The sequence below is a fragment of the Corvus brachyrhynchos genome, unplaced genomic scaffold (genome assembly GCF_000691975.1).
Source record: "Corvus brachyrhynchos isolate BGI_N302 unplaced genomic scaffold, ASM69197v1 scaffold16, whole genome shotgun sequence".
NCBI classification, from domain to species: Eukaryota; Metazoa; Chordata; class Aves; order Passeriformes; family Corvidae; genus Corvus; species Corvus brachyrhynchos.
Genome location: NW_008238643.1, coordinates 667,772 through 685,888, shown reverse-complemented (window position 1 = coordinate 685,888; position 18,117 = coordinate 667,772). Strand labels below are relative to the sequence as shown.

The window sequence follows — 18,117 nt, the reverse complement described above, 5'->3', positions numbered from 1 at the left end:
GTCATAATTTTAAGTGGCTTAAAGAATTGTCCATATTCAAACTGGCCAGCTGATAGGTTCTGTCAGGTCATAGAGAAAGCTGTAGGAAGAACATCACTTCCGAGACTTAGCTTGCTAACCTATGACAATGATTATATATGTTTTCCATATTCAACTCTAGAATGATAGAAAATAAAAAAAAAGCACTTAAAATTATGAATTTTTTGTGGAAATCTCTGTTGCTGGTATGGTCTGGGCTGATGGGCACAGATTAGATATTTGTACACTGCATTCCCTTTTAGATTTAACTCCAGGTATCTTGAAAGCATTAAGAGTCTGTTGCAGAACTCATGCACAATTTGTTCTTCATTTGCAAACAATATATCACCTTGTTTGTGCTATGAGAGCTCCCAGGATGCAGAGGCTGCTGCAAAGATGTACTGAGATATAATGAAAAAAGGAAAATACTTCCCTCTTGCATACCCGTAGGGTAATATATCTCAGGTGTTATTTGAACTCCAGTCTGAAAGCCCAACCAAAGTCCCCAGCTGTGTTATCAAAACCTTACAAACACTGATTCACTTGTACACAGCCCACCCTGATCATATGCACTGATGGTGAGTCTAAATTTCCTTCCCCTCTTCAGACTACCGAGAAAAAGCATCTACTGCTGGGGATTATTTTAGCTCTTCCTGAATCATCCTGTCTCCACACTAAAGAGGAGTCAAGGATTTCCTGTTCATTTTCAGTGAACTTATGCCACTGAAATGATACCTTTTCTCTTAGCATATTTGAGATGAAATTACTGATGACAAATAAAAAACAAAGTAGCTGTCTCAAGTAAGCCACACTTAAAGCTGATGGTTCCCAAATGGCAATGGACATAGGGGGAATTCATCACTGTTTCCTAAACAACCCATGTTTCTTCTGCAAACGCAGTGCTGTACAGGTTGAATTTGCACAGAATCCAAATCTGAACATGGAGAGGATGAACAAGATGAAAAAGGTGTGCTTTGACAAGACCACCTTCTGCTGACAAAGGAATATCCTCTCTGCAGGGGCCATGATGCAAAAGAGAGTCAGCTGAAGAGAGATAGGGGATGGAATACACATTAAGTTTGATAAAAGGAAGAAAAAAAAATTAACAGCTTTTAAAAGTCTAGCTGTCAGTGGCCCAAGAGTCATGTGCAGTTGTTGAAAGTGACGTGTTCCCATGGTATCCTCATAAACTGAACACCCCACTCCTGGGGATTGGCGGAGTTTCTTGCCTGCCATCAAACACATTCGCCTCTAACCCAGAAAAGCCTTGCCTGGTCAGCTCCTGGAGTTCTACCATTTGTCCCATGTGACCTGATTACAGCCTTGATCGATTGCCTGAGCAGCCATCTGCAAAGTGCTCAAAGCTTCAGCAAAAGGCTGCTTTGATTTCTTTTCAGCGCCTTAAAAGTACTGGTAAAGTCACCTTGAGCACACAAAGATGACTTCTCTTTCTCTTGTTGATGAGCTTTCGAAGATGATCTGATTAGAAAGTGTTTGGTACTGGGCTGCACTGCCACGGGGAGGAATGATACTCTTTTGACTCTGTTTCTGGCTTTTTTCAGATTCTCTTACTCAATGGAAGTTTTTAACCTAGTGTGCGTCTCTGGTGGTTTTGTCATGAAATAGAAAAAAAAATCTAACGATTTCTGCTCCAAACACCCCAGGCTTTCACATATATCAAATGTCCTGCAAACAATTATTTCTCATTCATCAACAAAGCAGTTCCCCCACCTGTCTGTGAGTGCTTTTCCCTGGACAGTATAGCTGCACGGCGAGCTCCCTGTCTGCTAAGGCTTCCGACAGCAGGGCTTTGGTGTGCTTCTTTAATGCCACATCTTTAATACACTATGGAAAGTGTTTCTGAGGATATGCTTCTGAGGAGAAACTTGGTGCATTCTTGTTTGTTCCACAGCAACAAAGAAATGGAAAAAACAACTCCAAAAAATCCTCTGTCACAAGGCAGAGTCTGAATTTTACCTCTGTATAACATAAATATAGCTAGGCCAAACACATTATGAAACAAGAGAAGAAGGAATTGAAGTAAATTTTTGTCTTTATGTGGCACCGCATAATTGAAATGGACAAAGGTCCAGATGTACCAGATGAATCTTGAATAACTGCATTTAAAAATATTCAAAAGAATCACAATAATTTGTTATGCTAGAGGATGTGCAATATGATATTTTATTAGTTTATAGGAATATGAAGTATTCATCAAACTCCCTTGTACTTCTTATTGCCTTTGAGCTCTCACTAGTCTTATGGTTGATTAGCTGAGACATTCCTTTCAACAGTTACAATTCCAGAGAGGCAGGAAACAGCAGGGAAATAAAATTATTCTCAAGAATCATCAGAAACTCAGCAATACAAACTGCAGTGGCAGAGGTAGGGTACAGAACAGAGAGGTATTTACTGAGTCAAGTCAATATTCAGCTAAAAGGGAAAAAGCCCTCTGTTGCCTGCAAGTTGGGAAACTAAAAAATGACTATATAGGAAAATTGATTTCCCTCTGGTATTACAACCCTGTTGTTCAGTATGTTGGAGAATAACAAAAGAAAGGGAGAAGACGACTAGCTCAGAGTAGACCCCCTTGGACATGACAGCCCACAGTTTTAAAAGCATCTTAGCAAAACTGAACATTCAACAAGCTTCTGCCTTTAAAGGACCTCAGAGTGTAGCTAGTTATACATGGAAAAAACCCAAGACTTCATTTCTCAAAACTGATACTCTCTGAACTAGTGGGAAATAGTCCTCTCTTACACTTTCAGCATCTCACTAGGACTGTCCTAGACTGAAATAGGAAAAATGCTCTCTATTGTATCTTAATAGATGATAATCACCCCCATCTATGTAATGTTTTATATTTTATATACGACCCTTTTCCATGAGAATTTCTACTTTGCAAATTAATCTAGACTTATGTAAATCTAGGTTAACAAAAACTTTATATTGGTGAAAATTTCAGTGAACACTATGACATGAAAAAAAAAGCAGCTCAGGGATTTAAGAAGGCATTCAACTCTGGCATCAGTAAGAGGATGAGGGGAGGAAAGGAAGGAGGAAGCAGAGAAAGAATAGAAGGACTTCAGAGACATTAACATGCATTGAAATGGAATAAAAGTCTCTCATTACAACTCAAATGACCTGACTTGACAATAACTCCTTTTTTAAACAAAGTATATCTGAACTGGATTTCTCAGAAGTATTTGGTATAAGACTAACTAAGAAAAGACAATATAGATATGTAAAAGGTATGTAGGAAATTGTACTGCACTGGAAGGTCATGCTTAATACAGAGAATGACTATAAGCAAAGCTCTTTCTTCTTGACATTAATATTCTTTAGTATTTGTGTGTTAGTGAAATTTCTAATGAAACAAAATCTGCAGGCATTTTTAAGACTGAGGATGATCAGAACAAATATAACAAGACCTGGATAACCTTGAGGACTGTAGCAATATTAAGAACATTGACTGATGTAAACAGTGTTATGAAATGCCAAGTCATGTTAGCACTATGCAAAAAAATTCTTTGAAAAGCTATGAAGAACCCACTGCTGGAAAATGAGTGAGGAAGGGAGACCTTACTGTACTGTTGCAGAAAAGACTCTCACCTGTAATATTCAGAAAGCAGAGAAGCAGAAAAGCAGAGATGGCTCTTTGAAGAAGGGCAGGATTAATGCCATAGTGTAATATGGATTTCATCTGGGACACTGTTTAAGGTACTAGTTATTCCTAATGAAGAACTAATGCCAGTTCTGCATTTCTCTTAACACACTCCTGCATGAGAAAGCTAAAAAAGACTGAAATATTCAGTTTCATGAAATGAATTCTATGAGAAACTATCGGTGTTTTCATTAAATGTGTTATGAAGGTCCCAGGAAAGCTAGGGAAGACACTGAATTAAAAAAAAATTGTAGGCCCAAGCAGTGAATATTAATTTCACACCTTCATAGGGAAGAAAACACTTGGGATAGAATTTATAGAATACCTAATCACTACAAGAAAGCAGTGGTGAAACAGGCATCCAACAGGATCAGTAGGGCAAGAAACCAATCTTATTCAGGCATGCAGCTTAACCACTTTTTAGAAGTGATTATGGCTCCAGCACCTGCATTGAATGACTTGGAAAGTTACTTTCAATTTTATTCACCCTGCCCATCTACCTACCAGCATTTTTGCCTGAAGTGATTCACAAAGAGTAGACAGACAGGTTTTCATCAGGACAGAATGATGTTTATGAAGACCAATCATTTTCTAAAGCAGCGTGACTGTGCTTCAAAACACAGTTCAAGTGTTACTTTATCCACATTCTTTAGTGGACTTTATTATTGCCATGAAAGATAGGCTGGCTACATGCAGTATCCTGATTTAAATTCATTTTACCTTTGTGATGCTGCAACAGAGCTCACAAATTCACAAATGACCTCTGTTCCAGGCATCCCAACTTCTATGGTAAATTCAACACCTACACTTTCTATGATATAACGAGCATTAAGTTTTCATACCAAGTGGAACAACAATTTGAGAGCTCAATACCTCGGTGTTTAGGATTGTTGCTTGAAAGATAAGTGATCTGCACCAAACCTCTACTCCAAAACAGATGAAAGGGAAATTTCAATTTACAAGTCCCACATTCTAAGTCTGAATGAGAACAAGTGCTCTCACTGAAAAGTAGAGACATAATTTTCTGCTTTTCATAAGGACTGACCTGGCAGGTATTTCCTGTGAATACTTTCCACAGTGGGTTGTGAAAGGATGAAAGATGGGATAACTAGTTTGTGAATCCCAATAAGACTTAGTCATCTTAGCAATGCAGAGAAATGGCAAGACCATGTTGTTGGCCATTTAAACAATGCTGTGAACAGAGAGAAAGGATTTCCTTTGACTCTCCAGCTTTCCACCTTACACACACAATTGGAAAATAGAAAAATAGGAGGTCCTTGCTGCAAGAACAATTAAAAGACACTGTTACAGCAAAAACTTTCTCAATAAAAATCTCTGTAAGCCTGAATTATGCCAATAGTTTTCTCACACATTATAATCAGCCTATATATATGCCACCTATATACTGGTTGTATAATAGCTGGCTGCAGGTATGGCATTCTGAATCAAATGCTATCAATGGAAATTCTATACTGAGCTACAAAAAGATCCCAAACAAACTAGATTTTATCCACTCTCAGAGCAAAGTCCATCACTACATTTGCTGCTTGTGAATATCAGTATACAGAATTTTAATGATAGTATCACTCTGCTTACTTATGCATAGAAATCATTTCAGGCAACAGTGTCACAAGAATTTTAGCATATATGTAAATTCCAGTAAAATGAATGAAATTTGGACACAAATGTAAAGCATATTCTTAAATGCTTTCTCAAACAGAAGTTCAGCTGTACCAAGTTCTTACCAGACTGGAGCACAAATTAAACATTGAAATACCACATATTTCATAATACAGAAGTTATTTTAAAAATACACATACTTGTGTACTGCATATTAAAATGTGACAGTAATCTTAAAAGTGCTGATATAATCTTAATTAGAGTGTCAATGTGCTTGCAATATTGTCATTATAAAAGTGATCATGAATCTTTTTCAGAGAAAAGAGAGGTTTTACTTCACAAGTTTTGTTTATATAAAAAGTTCAATAGACACCAGCCATTAAATCAGTATATATGTTTACATGCATTGAAATTTTAACTACAGCACAGTGGTTAGGAAAAAACCCACAAAACACCTATTTCAAGGACAATTCTAACCTCTTGCCTTCGTTTATAAATGGAAACAAGCTGCCACACAGTTCAGCAGTAAAGGAGGATAAAGAACTGATAATAATCCTTGTGCTCCTCACATGAACTCCAACAAGGCATTTGAATGAGACTTTTAAAGCTGTAAATTGTCCATCAAAACACAGAATAACTTTTGCTAATCCTTGTGCCACAAATTCCATCTGGAAAGTTACTTTTTTCACGTGTTTACAAGGATCTAAACATCATCAGACAGAAAGACAACTGGGTTAGTAGCATGTAAAAAAAAACCCCAAACAAAACCTGAAAAAAACAGAACCCGACAAAAATAAAACCTCTGAAGCAGTTGACCACAGAATAAGTAGGATTTGCAGAAGTACTTACAGCTTTCAATCTCCAGCGTGCAGTTTTGCTCATCCAGTGGATATCTCCGCAGGTCCATCATACAAGCAGCTGTTGTCGTAATTCTGGGAAGGAAAGAGAAGAGTTTGTTAATATGCCTTGTTCTAATCTTTCCTTGATCACACTTTGTTGAAAGAAGAAGCTGTATTTCCACATAAATAATGCTCTGCCTGGTTTGGTTGAATACCATGTCTGCTGCTTGCTTGTAACTATTGCTGTCTCAGGAAGGTTATCCCAGCCTGGTGGTCATGCACAGCTTCCCCTCAACACAAGTATTTTCTGCTGTGTTTAAAGTACAGCTGAGTGGCCAAAGCACCTGGGGAATCTGCTTCCACACCATTAAAAAAATGAGAGCATTGGACATTGAGAGCAGCATTGTACAAGCTTTCTTCAAGCTGAAAGACTGACCAAATGAATTAGCTCAAATCGTAAAATCCAAGATGATGATCTCCACAATGGGACCAAGATGGACTAGATGGAGTGCCTACAGTATATGCAAAAACTAAGACATTACAGGATCAATGTCTTTCCAAGGCATTAATGAGAGATTGGGTGACCAACACTTTCCTTCTCAAAATCCTGTCTCATGTATGAAGTTTACTACTGGCCTTTCATACTAGATATTTAGAATATTCAAGAACAGTTTAAAAACTTCTTGTACATTCTTTGTTCTGACAAAAAGACTTCAGAGAACTCTTTCCTTTGATAGATCTTATTTTTTCTCCTTGAATACCTAAAAAGTGTTCATTAGTGGCAGAAAATTACAGTTGCCTGGTCAAAATTCACTCAAAATTCACTAGCAACTATTTCTACAAGGCACTTAAGAATCTTCCTAAGTATCCTTGCTATCCTACTGGTCTCTTGGGGAAGAGGAACATTTTTTGGCACCACGTTCTTTCCTCATTCCATACAGGGGTATTCACAGAATTGTTTTGGAAAATATGTTTTTAATCAGTGTGTGTTATCAGAGATGCTTCACAAGAAAGCTTTTTGGAGTGGTAGAAAAGCAGAGGGAAAAGACTCCTATGGCTCCTCTTAGTGAAACCCTTCCAGCTTTCAACAAAATCAGACTGCTGGGGAATACATGTGCGTTTCTATGAAATGCAAATGGAGCAAGCAGCAGCACATATTGGTAAAAAAAACCTCTTGGCAGTTCATACTTGTTTCCTTATTTTTAAATTTAAAGAAAAATTAAAGAAATTGCCCTGTTCCAGTGTCAATGTAAGACTGATTATTTTGGGGCAAACTTCAAGAAAGGTATAGTGAGACCAGAAAAAAATTACAGCTCATGTTTTTTGTTGGGTTATGTTTGGCTTTTTTTGTGGGGAGGTTTGTTGTTTTGATTTCCTCAGTTATTTCCATAGCTACCTGTATATTATAGTCAGCAGTTTTACAAGAGTTTCAGTAGTTCACAAAGGAAAAGGCAGAGCACAGACTTACAGCCAAGGTTTAAATGCAGTAAAGAATTGTGGTAAAAGCTAACCTGGTTTACTACTAAGTTTTCTCATAGCTTTCTCTTCACTAAATACTTCCTACGAGAGTCTGCTGGATCCAGGGGTTCGACACAGAGACAACCCCCAGCCCATGCTACCCTCAGCAAAGTGTCTGTTCACTCTGATGGAGTGGAGAACTCAAAATTCTCACACATTTCTGTAGGATTTTTCGGTGCAAAAAAAATGACCAGAGGGGCCAAAGGCTGCAGACAGCTGGGATAAAAGCTCTGTAGGGAACATTAGCGAATCATTAAAAGACACAATGCCCTACCTCACCAGAATGTAAAGTGACACAGTAAGGAAAATTATAGGTAGAGCAGAGACTTAATCAAGCCAAAACAGAAGTTTTGAATAATGTATTTAATTCAACTTGCTTGTTCCTTCTTAGTCATAACGCAAATCCACTGAAATAAAATCAGAAGTCTGTCCTTTCCTCTCCTCATACCTCTCTCATATTTTTAGCCCGACTTTTCACATTTATAGTAAAGTAGAAAAAGTTCTTTCATCTTCATAATTATTTAAACAACAAAACTACCTTTGGATAATTCTTAGTGGTTTGCAATTCATGGTGATTATGTAAATCAAATTACCAAAGCAAGAGAGTGGAAGAATTACCACCTTGGAATACTTTTAAAGGCAAGAGACATGACCCACACCTTTTCAGAGAGGAAGAAACAGCAGTTCAGTTTAGAAGTTGGGAATACTTGAAACAGGCCCAAAGCCTTTCCCCCAGAGCAGAGCTGTTTCAATCTTCACAGAAGGATTAGAAATATTTTTTATACAGCCTGTACTAGTGCAAAAAATATAATATTTTACTTTGCATGATGTAACCTTGAGAACAAACAATGAAAAAGTGAAAGGTTTTAAAAAAACAACACTGTGACTCAAGGCACTGCAGTCATTAGGGATGATACAGAATAACAGGACTCAGAGAAGCACCACATGAAATGAAACACATCACAGAACTGTCTCTCTCATACACTAATCTTTTCATCTGTTGCTAAAGAAAGAGAAACCTTGTGATATTTTATGATTCCTAACAACAAAAATGAGTTTTCATCTTCCTCTTTTATGAGCTGTATTTTGAGTGTAGACTGATGAAGCACAAAAAACAAACCCTGAAGCACCACTCAACTGACTAAATAAAGTATTATGAAGTAGACCTAGAGAAAACTTCATGTGTTAAAACAAGCACACTTGTTAATACTGACTTTTAACATTGCAAAAAATCTGCACCACAACTGACTTGCATGGAAAGTAAAGTTTGCCATCAATAATTCAAAATAATTCAGATAAATTATTATTTCTGAGAAAGCTGAAGAATCTGTTCACCTCCAAATCTTTGGGGAGGTTTTGTGATTCAGATAAGAGCTGGAAATTGGCACTACTTCTTTCACATGTGAAGGCCATAAAGAACTTTTTAAACACTTCGAAATTAAAGTGAGGCAGAATATAATACCTGTATTATAATACTATCCCAGAAGGGCTATTAGTTCTTATGTTTGAGTTCTATGCAGAACAGTTTTTCAAAATCCTATAGATTTTGCTTTTCTGACAAGTTCAAGTGGGATTTGAAATTCAAAATAGCAACTTAAACAGTTCTGACATCACCAGTGAAGAAAAAAACAGCACTGGAAGACAGGAGAGCAATGCTAATGACATGTGGGAATGGACAGAATCCAACTCCCTCTTGGAGCTGCAACGGCTTTGCAAAGCTGTGGAGAATAAGCAGTAAGAGATATTTATCTCTGCCCTGGAAGGAAGCAGGCCTGACCTTTAATTACAGGTTTACAGACACACAGAAATGATGAGCAAGATGGTGACAATTTCAGTTAGCTCTCCTGAGTACAGTGGTAGTACAAGAACTCTCTAACACCCTTCTCTCCTGTACTAGCTCTAACAGATCATGATCCTATGGAGTCAAAGACAGAGCTGAAGCCCAGGAAAATACAAAGACTAATTCTTTCTCTAAACGTATGCACATATATCCTGTTGAAAGCAGTATAAAATTCTGCTTCAGAAAGCTGACTCCCCATTAGCAACATCAGGAGCAATCCAAAGAGCTCACAAGGACAACAGACTGAATGTCTTCATCAAGGACTTTGTAAGAATTCTCTGTGTGCGGTGACTGGGAGTCAGGAACTCTCTAAATTAGTTACTGACATAATGTACTGCAGCTAAACCCACTGTTCACCTTCACTTCTTGGAAAAAGTCCTCCTGCATGACAGTTGGAAATACCTATGACAGTAGCAGCCAGCAGAACCAATTTCAAATACCTGGAAATTCTGGGAACAAAACATCAGTGGGATAAATCTCTCTCCTGGATGATAATACTGGATTTAAACATATGTCAAGGTTGTTAGACATACTAACAGATCTACTTTTAAATAAAATGAATTTATTGCTAATTAGAGAGTTCACAGAATTTTTCCTCCTTCTGCTTATTCACAGAAAAGCTTCCCTTGTATGATCATAGGGTATGAGTTGGCTGTAGCAAGCTCCAAACAATAGTGATGTTTCTAAAAATTCAACATTAAATCTAAACATTCAGCTACTGAATCTTTCATCAGCTATAATCTTCCAACTGTAAACAGCATCCAGCTTCTCAGTGTAGTTTTATAGGAAAAAAAGAACAGCTGTTTTATTGATGTCGATGTCTCTATTTGAGATGAAATGATAAGCACATGCTACCCAGAATCTGTAATATGCTCTCTTCTAACACTACCCCTTCAACATTTCCTGAGTATTCCAACCTAAGTGCCAACAGCTCACTTTTCTTACTCCATTTGGGACTTGTTATCTTGTTATCTACTTGTTATTAACATGTAAATATTTTCCTCTTGTTTCTGTAGTGTGCTTGGACAGTAAGGTGTTCTCTGAAAGCACTAAGTACGTTTGTCAAAGCTGGAAGGCATAACTGTAATACAAGCCAAGATTATGAATGATATGATACTAAAGCATTATTTAAATGTAATACAAGAGAGAAAAAAACTTCTGTAACTGATAAAACACAGGGATTCAGAACCCACACAGAAACTTCGACCTCATTAAGTTTTGTTGTTGAGATTGCTGGTAAAAGAAGCATACCAGATTCTTAAGAGGAAACTAAAATCTACATGCCTCTGATCTTTCTTGGGAAGATGTTCTGCATTTCTCTGCTGAAGTACAGCCTATTGTGCATCTGCATGCCAGCAGCAAAGAGTAATGGCAAACCAGAGAATTTGGCTCTTATTTAATGGCAAAAGAATTCTGTCACAGAAAAATTAGAATTTTGTTGCAGAGTTCTGTTCCATTCCATTGTCTGCTATACTGCTATAAATGTAGCTCTATAAATTGTTCTTTAAGTGAGATAGCATACAATCCTGTCACTATGTCCAATATTCAGCCATAACATCATGTTCATAATTTAAATCCTTGCAAAAAGCACAGATCACTCTGCAGTAAAATCTTCTGCTACAATAACCTCAGCTTTAGACTGAATTTATTCAAACCTTTCTCTGAAGTAATATGTTCTTCTCTAGAAAATAACACCTATATAACATGGCAGAAGAGCTCAGAGGAGCACTTCATAATTTTAATATTTTATCACTGAGAAATGTATCCTTGCCTTGCAGCATTCACTTCACTTCTCCCTTTCAAAAGAAATAAATAAAGGGAGAATGCTAAAATACTACAGGACTTAAAGAAAATGAAACAATATGAACATGGTGAGTAGTATGAAACAAACAACCTTGGAATAAAGAGTTAGTACATCTCCTCCACTTATCCAGAGTTCCTAGTCCTTTTGCTTTACTAACCATCACTGAAAACGTGAAAGTCTTACTATCAAATATTTTGCAAAAAATATTTGTTTCTTATTCTGGTTGGGAAAATTACATTGCTACTTCACTCAAATAATGTCAGCATTGAAATAAAAAGTGCATGATTTCACTTTCTTTTGCTTAAAAATTTATGTTGTTACCATCCAAGTCACACTGAATAAAATAAATCATATATACAAAACACCTTTAAACCAGTTGTTCTGATATATATCACATTAAATACAGACTCTCTCAAACTATGGAAGAGAGCTAGAACTTTCCAAGGAGATATATGAATTTGGTGGGTGGGTTTTTAATAATTTCTCACTGCCTAAAATCATTATCTCTAAGGAGTACATTGGACTGTAAATGTACCCCACATTAACAATTTTTACTCCAGGAACATAAAGATACTGTTCCTAATTAACTGAAGACCTAGAGAAAAATTTCTCCACAAAATATGCACTGCTTCAAAGCACTAATTGTGCAGGTAATATTGCCTCTAAAAACACAGAAATAGGGAAGTACAAATTATCATTGGTAAAATAATATGAACTTTGCCTACAGGCTACTTTTACAAGCCTTAACAGAGTGACAACTACAGTAGCCCAATGTCCATCTTTCGAAGAACAGTGTCTTGTTTCACCCCAGGACCTGTGTCTGAATGTTCTGTTGCGTGGGTCTTAGAAGATAGCAACCCTCTCCTCCAAAACATCTGCAGGAGCCAACCTCCAGCAACTGCTGGTTCCTGGAAACTGACTTCCACGGAGATGCCAGTGATGCTGACACAACCTGCACTTCCCTCTGTTAGTGAGGAGCTTGTGTTCTGCATAATGAGCTCACACAGAAACTGCAGTCACTTCATTATGTTTTCAATCCACGGTTTCTGTGTATTTGATTTCTGCGTATTTGATTTCTGCAAAATCCTCCCTTCTCACAAAATACCACCAACTGAGAATATTACCCGTTATTTGTTTGTTCCAGGAAATTGAGTGGAAGGTATTTTCACTGCTCCGGAGGAAAAAAGTTCTACTTGAGTTAAAAATTAATGTGGAAGTCAAAACAATCTTCAGTAAGAAGTTTTATGATTGCAGCTTATTTAGTAATTCTTATGGAAGTGTAATATAAGAGCCCAAAGCTCCCATTCTTCTGGCTTTTGTGAGTCAGACAGCTCTTCCCACAGGAAAAGGCCAATAGAAATAATAAATGTAGGTGGAGTCTTAATAAGCAGAATTACTCTCAGATCCAAAAAGGTGGGAAAAAGTCAGTAAAAACCCTATAGCACACACTTGAAATTATTAAGTTTCTTTCAACTACCTTTACAATAAAGCAGTAACCCATAAAATTCTTACGAAACACCAAGACAAAAGTAAAATGAATTCTCCCTGTCCTAAAACAGGAGTCACACTTTAAAAACAATCAAACAGGGAGACAATTAAGAGTCAGCATGAAGGTGAGCTGTAAGAAGCATAGTAGAATACCAGACACAGGTTATTACTTCCTAACTCAATTTTTATTAGAAACTTATCCACACAGACTGGAATGCAAAGACAGTTGCACTGCCTCCGTGTAGGATTTCTATTAGACCATTTACTTTCTAAGCCTTTTCCCCCATTAGACAATCTACTATATACCTTTGCAATTCTAGCAAAAAAGAAAAGCTCAAACACGCAATTGCTTTCTTCTTCACTCTGCTCTGACAGAACTTCACCAGAGCTTGTAATGAAGTGTTTACTCGCCTTTTCTTAATTTCTTCTTCTATTTTCTATCTATAGGCAACCTGACCTTCCCCGAAATGCATCAGAAACTATTTAAGTAGCATGTCAAAGTGATGTGGTACACACAGCCACGGGTGAGTTGCTCACCATGATAGAAAATGAGTAAGGGAAAAATCCTCCTCCAAGTAGATCCGCAACTACATCATTATGTGCTAACACTGGTGCCTTGGAGTTACCACCATTGCCCAGGATGTCTTGAGTGTCCCATTTACCGAAACTTTCTAGAGAGCGTCACCCTAGGCCACCTCTATCCATGACCAAGTCTTATGCAGATGTACATTTTTTTTTTTTTCCTGGTTCTGCTTTTCCTGATTTCAAAGAGGATAATGTTCTCCCATTTCTTACTACCTGAACAGGTCTCAAAACAAACTGTCATTCACCAGATACTCAAAAACACAGCATGCCAAGTGACCTCTCAAAGTAAGAGCCACACAGATCTGTGTCGCAGGGAAGCGCATCATGAGCAACCTTATCCATTGCAGCACAGCCACCTCACCCACTACTGTTGTAATGTGCTCTCTACTTGCCACAAAGTGCTATGGCAAAATGCATCTCCTTACCTCTGGTAACACATCCTCTTTCATTCTCTACCTGAGAGGTGAGCCACTATCAAACAGCTGTAGAAAATAATTTTATTTTTTAAAACATCTCCCATGAGAGCTGGAAGCACATGCAGTTGCTAAGCTCATCAGGAGAATGATGTAGCCAAAATTTCCTCTGTTCCCACCTGCCCTCTCCCCTCATGCACCTTGCAGGCTTAAAACAGTGCCACAAGCAAAAAAGAGAAAGAGAAACTATCCGTTTTTGTCCTGCTATTGCACAAACTGATTAAATCTCCAGTAATCATTCAGTAAAATAACCCAAATATCCTTTTAATTGACTATTGACATAAGATAAATATCTCTGGCTTTGCAAATAAATATTTCAGCTTAGTTCTGATACTTAGGACAGAGTAAGAGACACGTACCCAAATACATAATTTTACCCTACTGACATCCTTTCAAATATCACTGTAATATCAACTGTCAGTAAAGGCAGAACACAAATAACACACGTGATCTTTACGCTCCAAAGCATCTGAACTACAGCCCTCAGACTTCATGTCTACTACACTAATGTATTACGCTACCATTGGGTAGCGTAGATTAGCATGCTGACACTATTGTCTCAGTTTGCTTTTAATTTTATTGAATGACTATTATTTTTAGTTAGTAGGTCATAATGCTTCATCCCCCTGTGGCAATAAGAGGATGGGGGTGGTGAAGTCCATGGGTAGGTTGTGATGTCCACAGCAGATTTTTTAAAGCAAAAATTCTACACTGCATAAAAATGTGTGTGTGTATATATATGTGTATCTCATTGCTACTGGTAAAACAGAAAGTAGCATAAGGGATATTATATTTCAGTGACAATGAGACTGTCCATACTACATTTATCTTGCATTTACAAAGCCAATGCACATAATACTAACTGCAAGCATGATTGCATATCCTCAACTTATCAGCATCTCCAGGGGCTGTGTAAAAGCTTTTAAAAGGAAACAATAAAAAAACGGCTTCCCCCATCTCCTGCCCCTTTCTTTTGACTGCAAGATTCATAACGCAATACTTTAAACCCCACATCTTTCAGGACTCAACTCAGAGGAAAATGGGAACCCTGTTTTGAAATACTTAGAAGTATCTGTCTTCCTGTATACAGTGGATCTCAAAATATATGAAAGCATGATTTAAAAAGAACAAAAATAGCTTTGAAACACACAGAACAATTCATCTCTGCAGCCATACCAGCACACACTACTAATTCCATTTTGTGTTCATATTCATCATGAGTGACAAACAATAGAAATTCATTTATAATATATTAATATATATTTTCATATATATAGTCATAATAATATATATTCACAGTATATTATTGTATACACGTTATGAATATATATATATTCATAATATACACACACATATATATATACATATCAACACCAATATCACATGCTCCTTAATCATACTTGATGAATGCTCTTTCTGACTTTTAGGGCTTATCCCTGCACCTGTATTTTCAGGGGGTTTTTGCAGCCAAATGCCATATTCAGTCCCTGCCAAACAGGCTAACAAGGTTGGGTGTCAGTGATTGGGAAGCATGACATCTCACCAAGTTTTTTACCCTTGATTTTACACAAATCTTCATTACTAATAATTCCTGAACTGTACTTCACTACTTCATCACCAAAGTCAATTTTTAGATTTAACACAGAGAACAGGAAGCTGACTGCAGTGTTAACGTCACAAGACCCCAATTAATACCTAGCACTGATCTATAGTTTCATTCCTAAGAATCTTTTTACCACTGTTTTTATCTAATTTTCTTACATCATTGGATTTACTGATTCCTGTAGCTGTTATAATAAACAATAAAACTGCTGTCAACAAACCTATCATCTTACCCCAAGTGGTTTTGTTCTACTTTTTATTGCAAAAAGTCACCATCATATGACTGCAAAAAAGTAATAAGTATAATTGGACTGAATTATTCTTTTTTTTTCCACAGCTCTGGTGTCAGCAGATCACACACACTGCACACAGATGATTGGCCAGTTTTTAAAACTGTATTTAATTCATGCCCTTAGGAGTGTCTACACAGCAGCACCAAGGGCCTATTTCCAGATATTAGAGTGGTACAACTGACATAATACATAACAATCTAGAACATCTCACAGAATTAAAAGAGTCACTGTAAAATTACAGACAAGTCCTTGGGGGAAGGTTTTAATGGCTCTTTTGCAGCAACTGTTACGTCCATAGAGTAGTGATTACTGAACAGTGTTGAGTTTTATCACTTAGGAATGGAAGCATTTTTCCCTAAAACAGGGAGAAATTTAATGGGTCAACAGCACTCCAAGTAGTTAGATATCAAGAATATGGGAAAAAAAATCCAACCAAAGGCCAAAAAATACACCTATAATAAAATTTAGTTTTGCTACTGGTGTTAAGGCTGCACCATATAGGTAGTACTTCACACGTTCTCTTGCACAAGTACAGAACTGCAAGACCTGTAGATCCAAGTATCTTAGCTCATTACAAGCATCAGATATTGAGACCTCACAAAACTGCAGGGGGTGGGATAAAGACATTTTTAAGACAGAACTAATAATTTCAGTGTCACAACTTCAATTAAGATTCAAATCTTTTATTCCAATGTGGCCAATTACAGACTACTTTCAACTACCTCTCTCACTTTTTTACTTTCTGTTAGAACTGAACCACTCCTCCTCTCCTGCTTGCCATGATCTGCAGAAACGCTGACACTGCACTAGTAAATGGGCAGGAGGCAGTATTAACAAACAAAAAAGTACAAGCAACTCTGCTGCTAATTGCTTTTGAATTGCCTCATTTTGCTTCAGTCATGTTTTTTATTTCCAGAAGATTTGTTTTGGTTGTATCGAGGATATCACATCATTTATTCTGTAGAATATACTGTTAATATTTTTTAAAATATGTATTATTTATTTTACTTTATTTAAAGTTCTAGCCCTTATATTTAATCCTACAAGTTACCTAAGCAGATGTCCATGTAGAGCAAGCAGGACACCAAATTCTGCAAAGAGTAAATAAGATGTGGCAAAGATGGACAGTACAAACACAGATAGTGGGTATTCCAGAACAATATTTTGAATTTATAGAAATCACTCACTTAAAATGACTACCAGAATTCTTAAAAATGGTTCCAATTTATTTGATGATTTGTATTAAATTATTATCTATAAAGCACAGATGAAAGAGAAATGTATGTAAATCATCCTATATGTGCACACTAAGAATTAACCTCTAGGGATATAAAGTTCTACACCCTTCACTTGAGCCCTGTGTGTCCAGAGTGCCAGTGGGACTTCTGCCCGATTATCAGCTGGATTTGAGGCTGTTTAAGCCGTCTTGAACAAATCACCTGTTTGAATTGTATTTACATATCTCAGCTCAACAAATATTTCCATGTGAACAGCATTTAATCGAGGAAATTAATAAAGATTTAGGAGATATTTTTAGGCCTAATTCACAGCAAATAGGTTTCAAATGACAAATTTCTATTAACATCAAATGACTTTAGGTAAGGCTTCTGCAGAGAGGGGAAAAAAAAAGACAAGAAAAACACCTACAGATGATTTTTCATATAAAATGCTGTAATGGGGAGTCAGGAAAAAAAGGTACTTCTTAGTCATATAAATGCTTTAGGATAGGTCTGACATGGGAAAAATATGAACAAGCTTATTCTGTATATTTTATTCTGTCATGGGTTAGCTAGCATGGTCTCGGAAGTGATGTACTCGCAAAGGAGTCCCTACAGTTTTCCCCATGACCTGACAGAGCCTATCAGCTGGCCAGTTTGAATATGGACAATTCTTTAAGTCACTTAAATTTGTGACTGCCTCTGTGATCCACACTTAAGAATAGACAAACCCCCCACAGCTCTCTCTCGTTTCCGGTGCTGGGACAGGTGGCTGCGGGCCTCGTGTGGGGGCCAGCGGGCCCAGCCCATGCCCTGCTGTTCCACCCGGGCCCTCCCCAACAGCCCTGCTTGTGGGCAGCTCTAGAGGCTCGGCTCTCCCCCCTCTCCCCTTCGATAAGCAACATTCCAGCTGCAAGGCTGAGGTGAGATTAACCCTTTTATTGCTGTGAAGAGCTGAAAACCTGAGGGAACAGAAAGAGGAGATGCTTAAAGCTGAAAGTCTGTTGTGAAGCTATGATATATCAGAGTATCCCGTTGTAATTTCATGAAGATATGGGGGGTGGAGTGTTCAACTCACAAGCAAAAGCACCTGTGCTGAGATAGGCAGATGCTGACGCAGCTGTAATTTCATGAGAAGTTTGGACAGGGAGAGATG

General features: G+C 37.4%; 1 protein-coding gene across 3 annotated transcripts in view; it reads right to left on the bottom strand.

Moving 5' to 3' along the window:
* GABRB2 (gamma-aminobutyric acid type A receptor beta2 subunit) overlaps positions 1–18,117 on the bottom strand; it is a 154,689-nt gene that overhangs the window by 63,889 nt on the left and 72,683 nt on the right. For all 3 annotated transcript variants that reach the window (XM_017737476.1, XM_008636144.2, XM_008636145.2), the window contains one exon: positions 6,152–6,234. In XM_017737476.1, the coding sequence (XP_017592965.1) occupies positions 6,152–6,234 (83 nt within the window). The remainder of the gene's footprint in view (positions 1–6,151; positions 6,235–18,117) is intronic.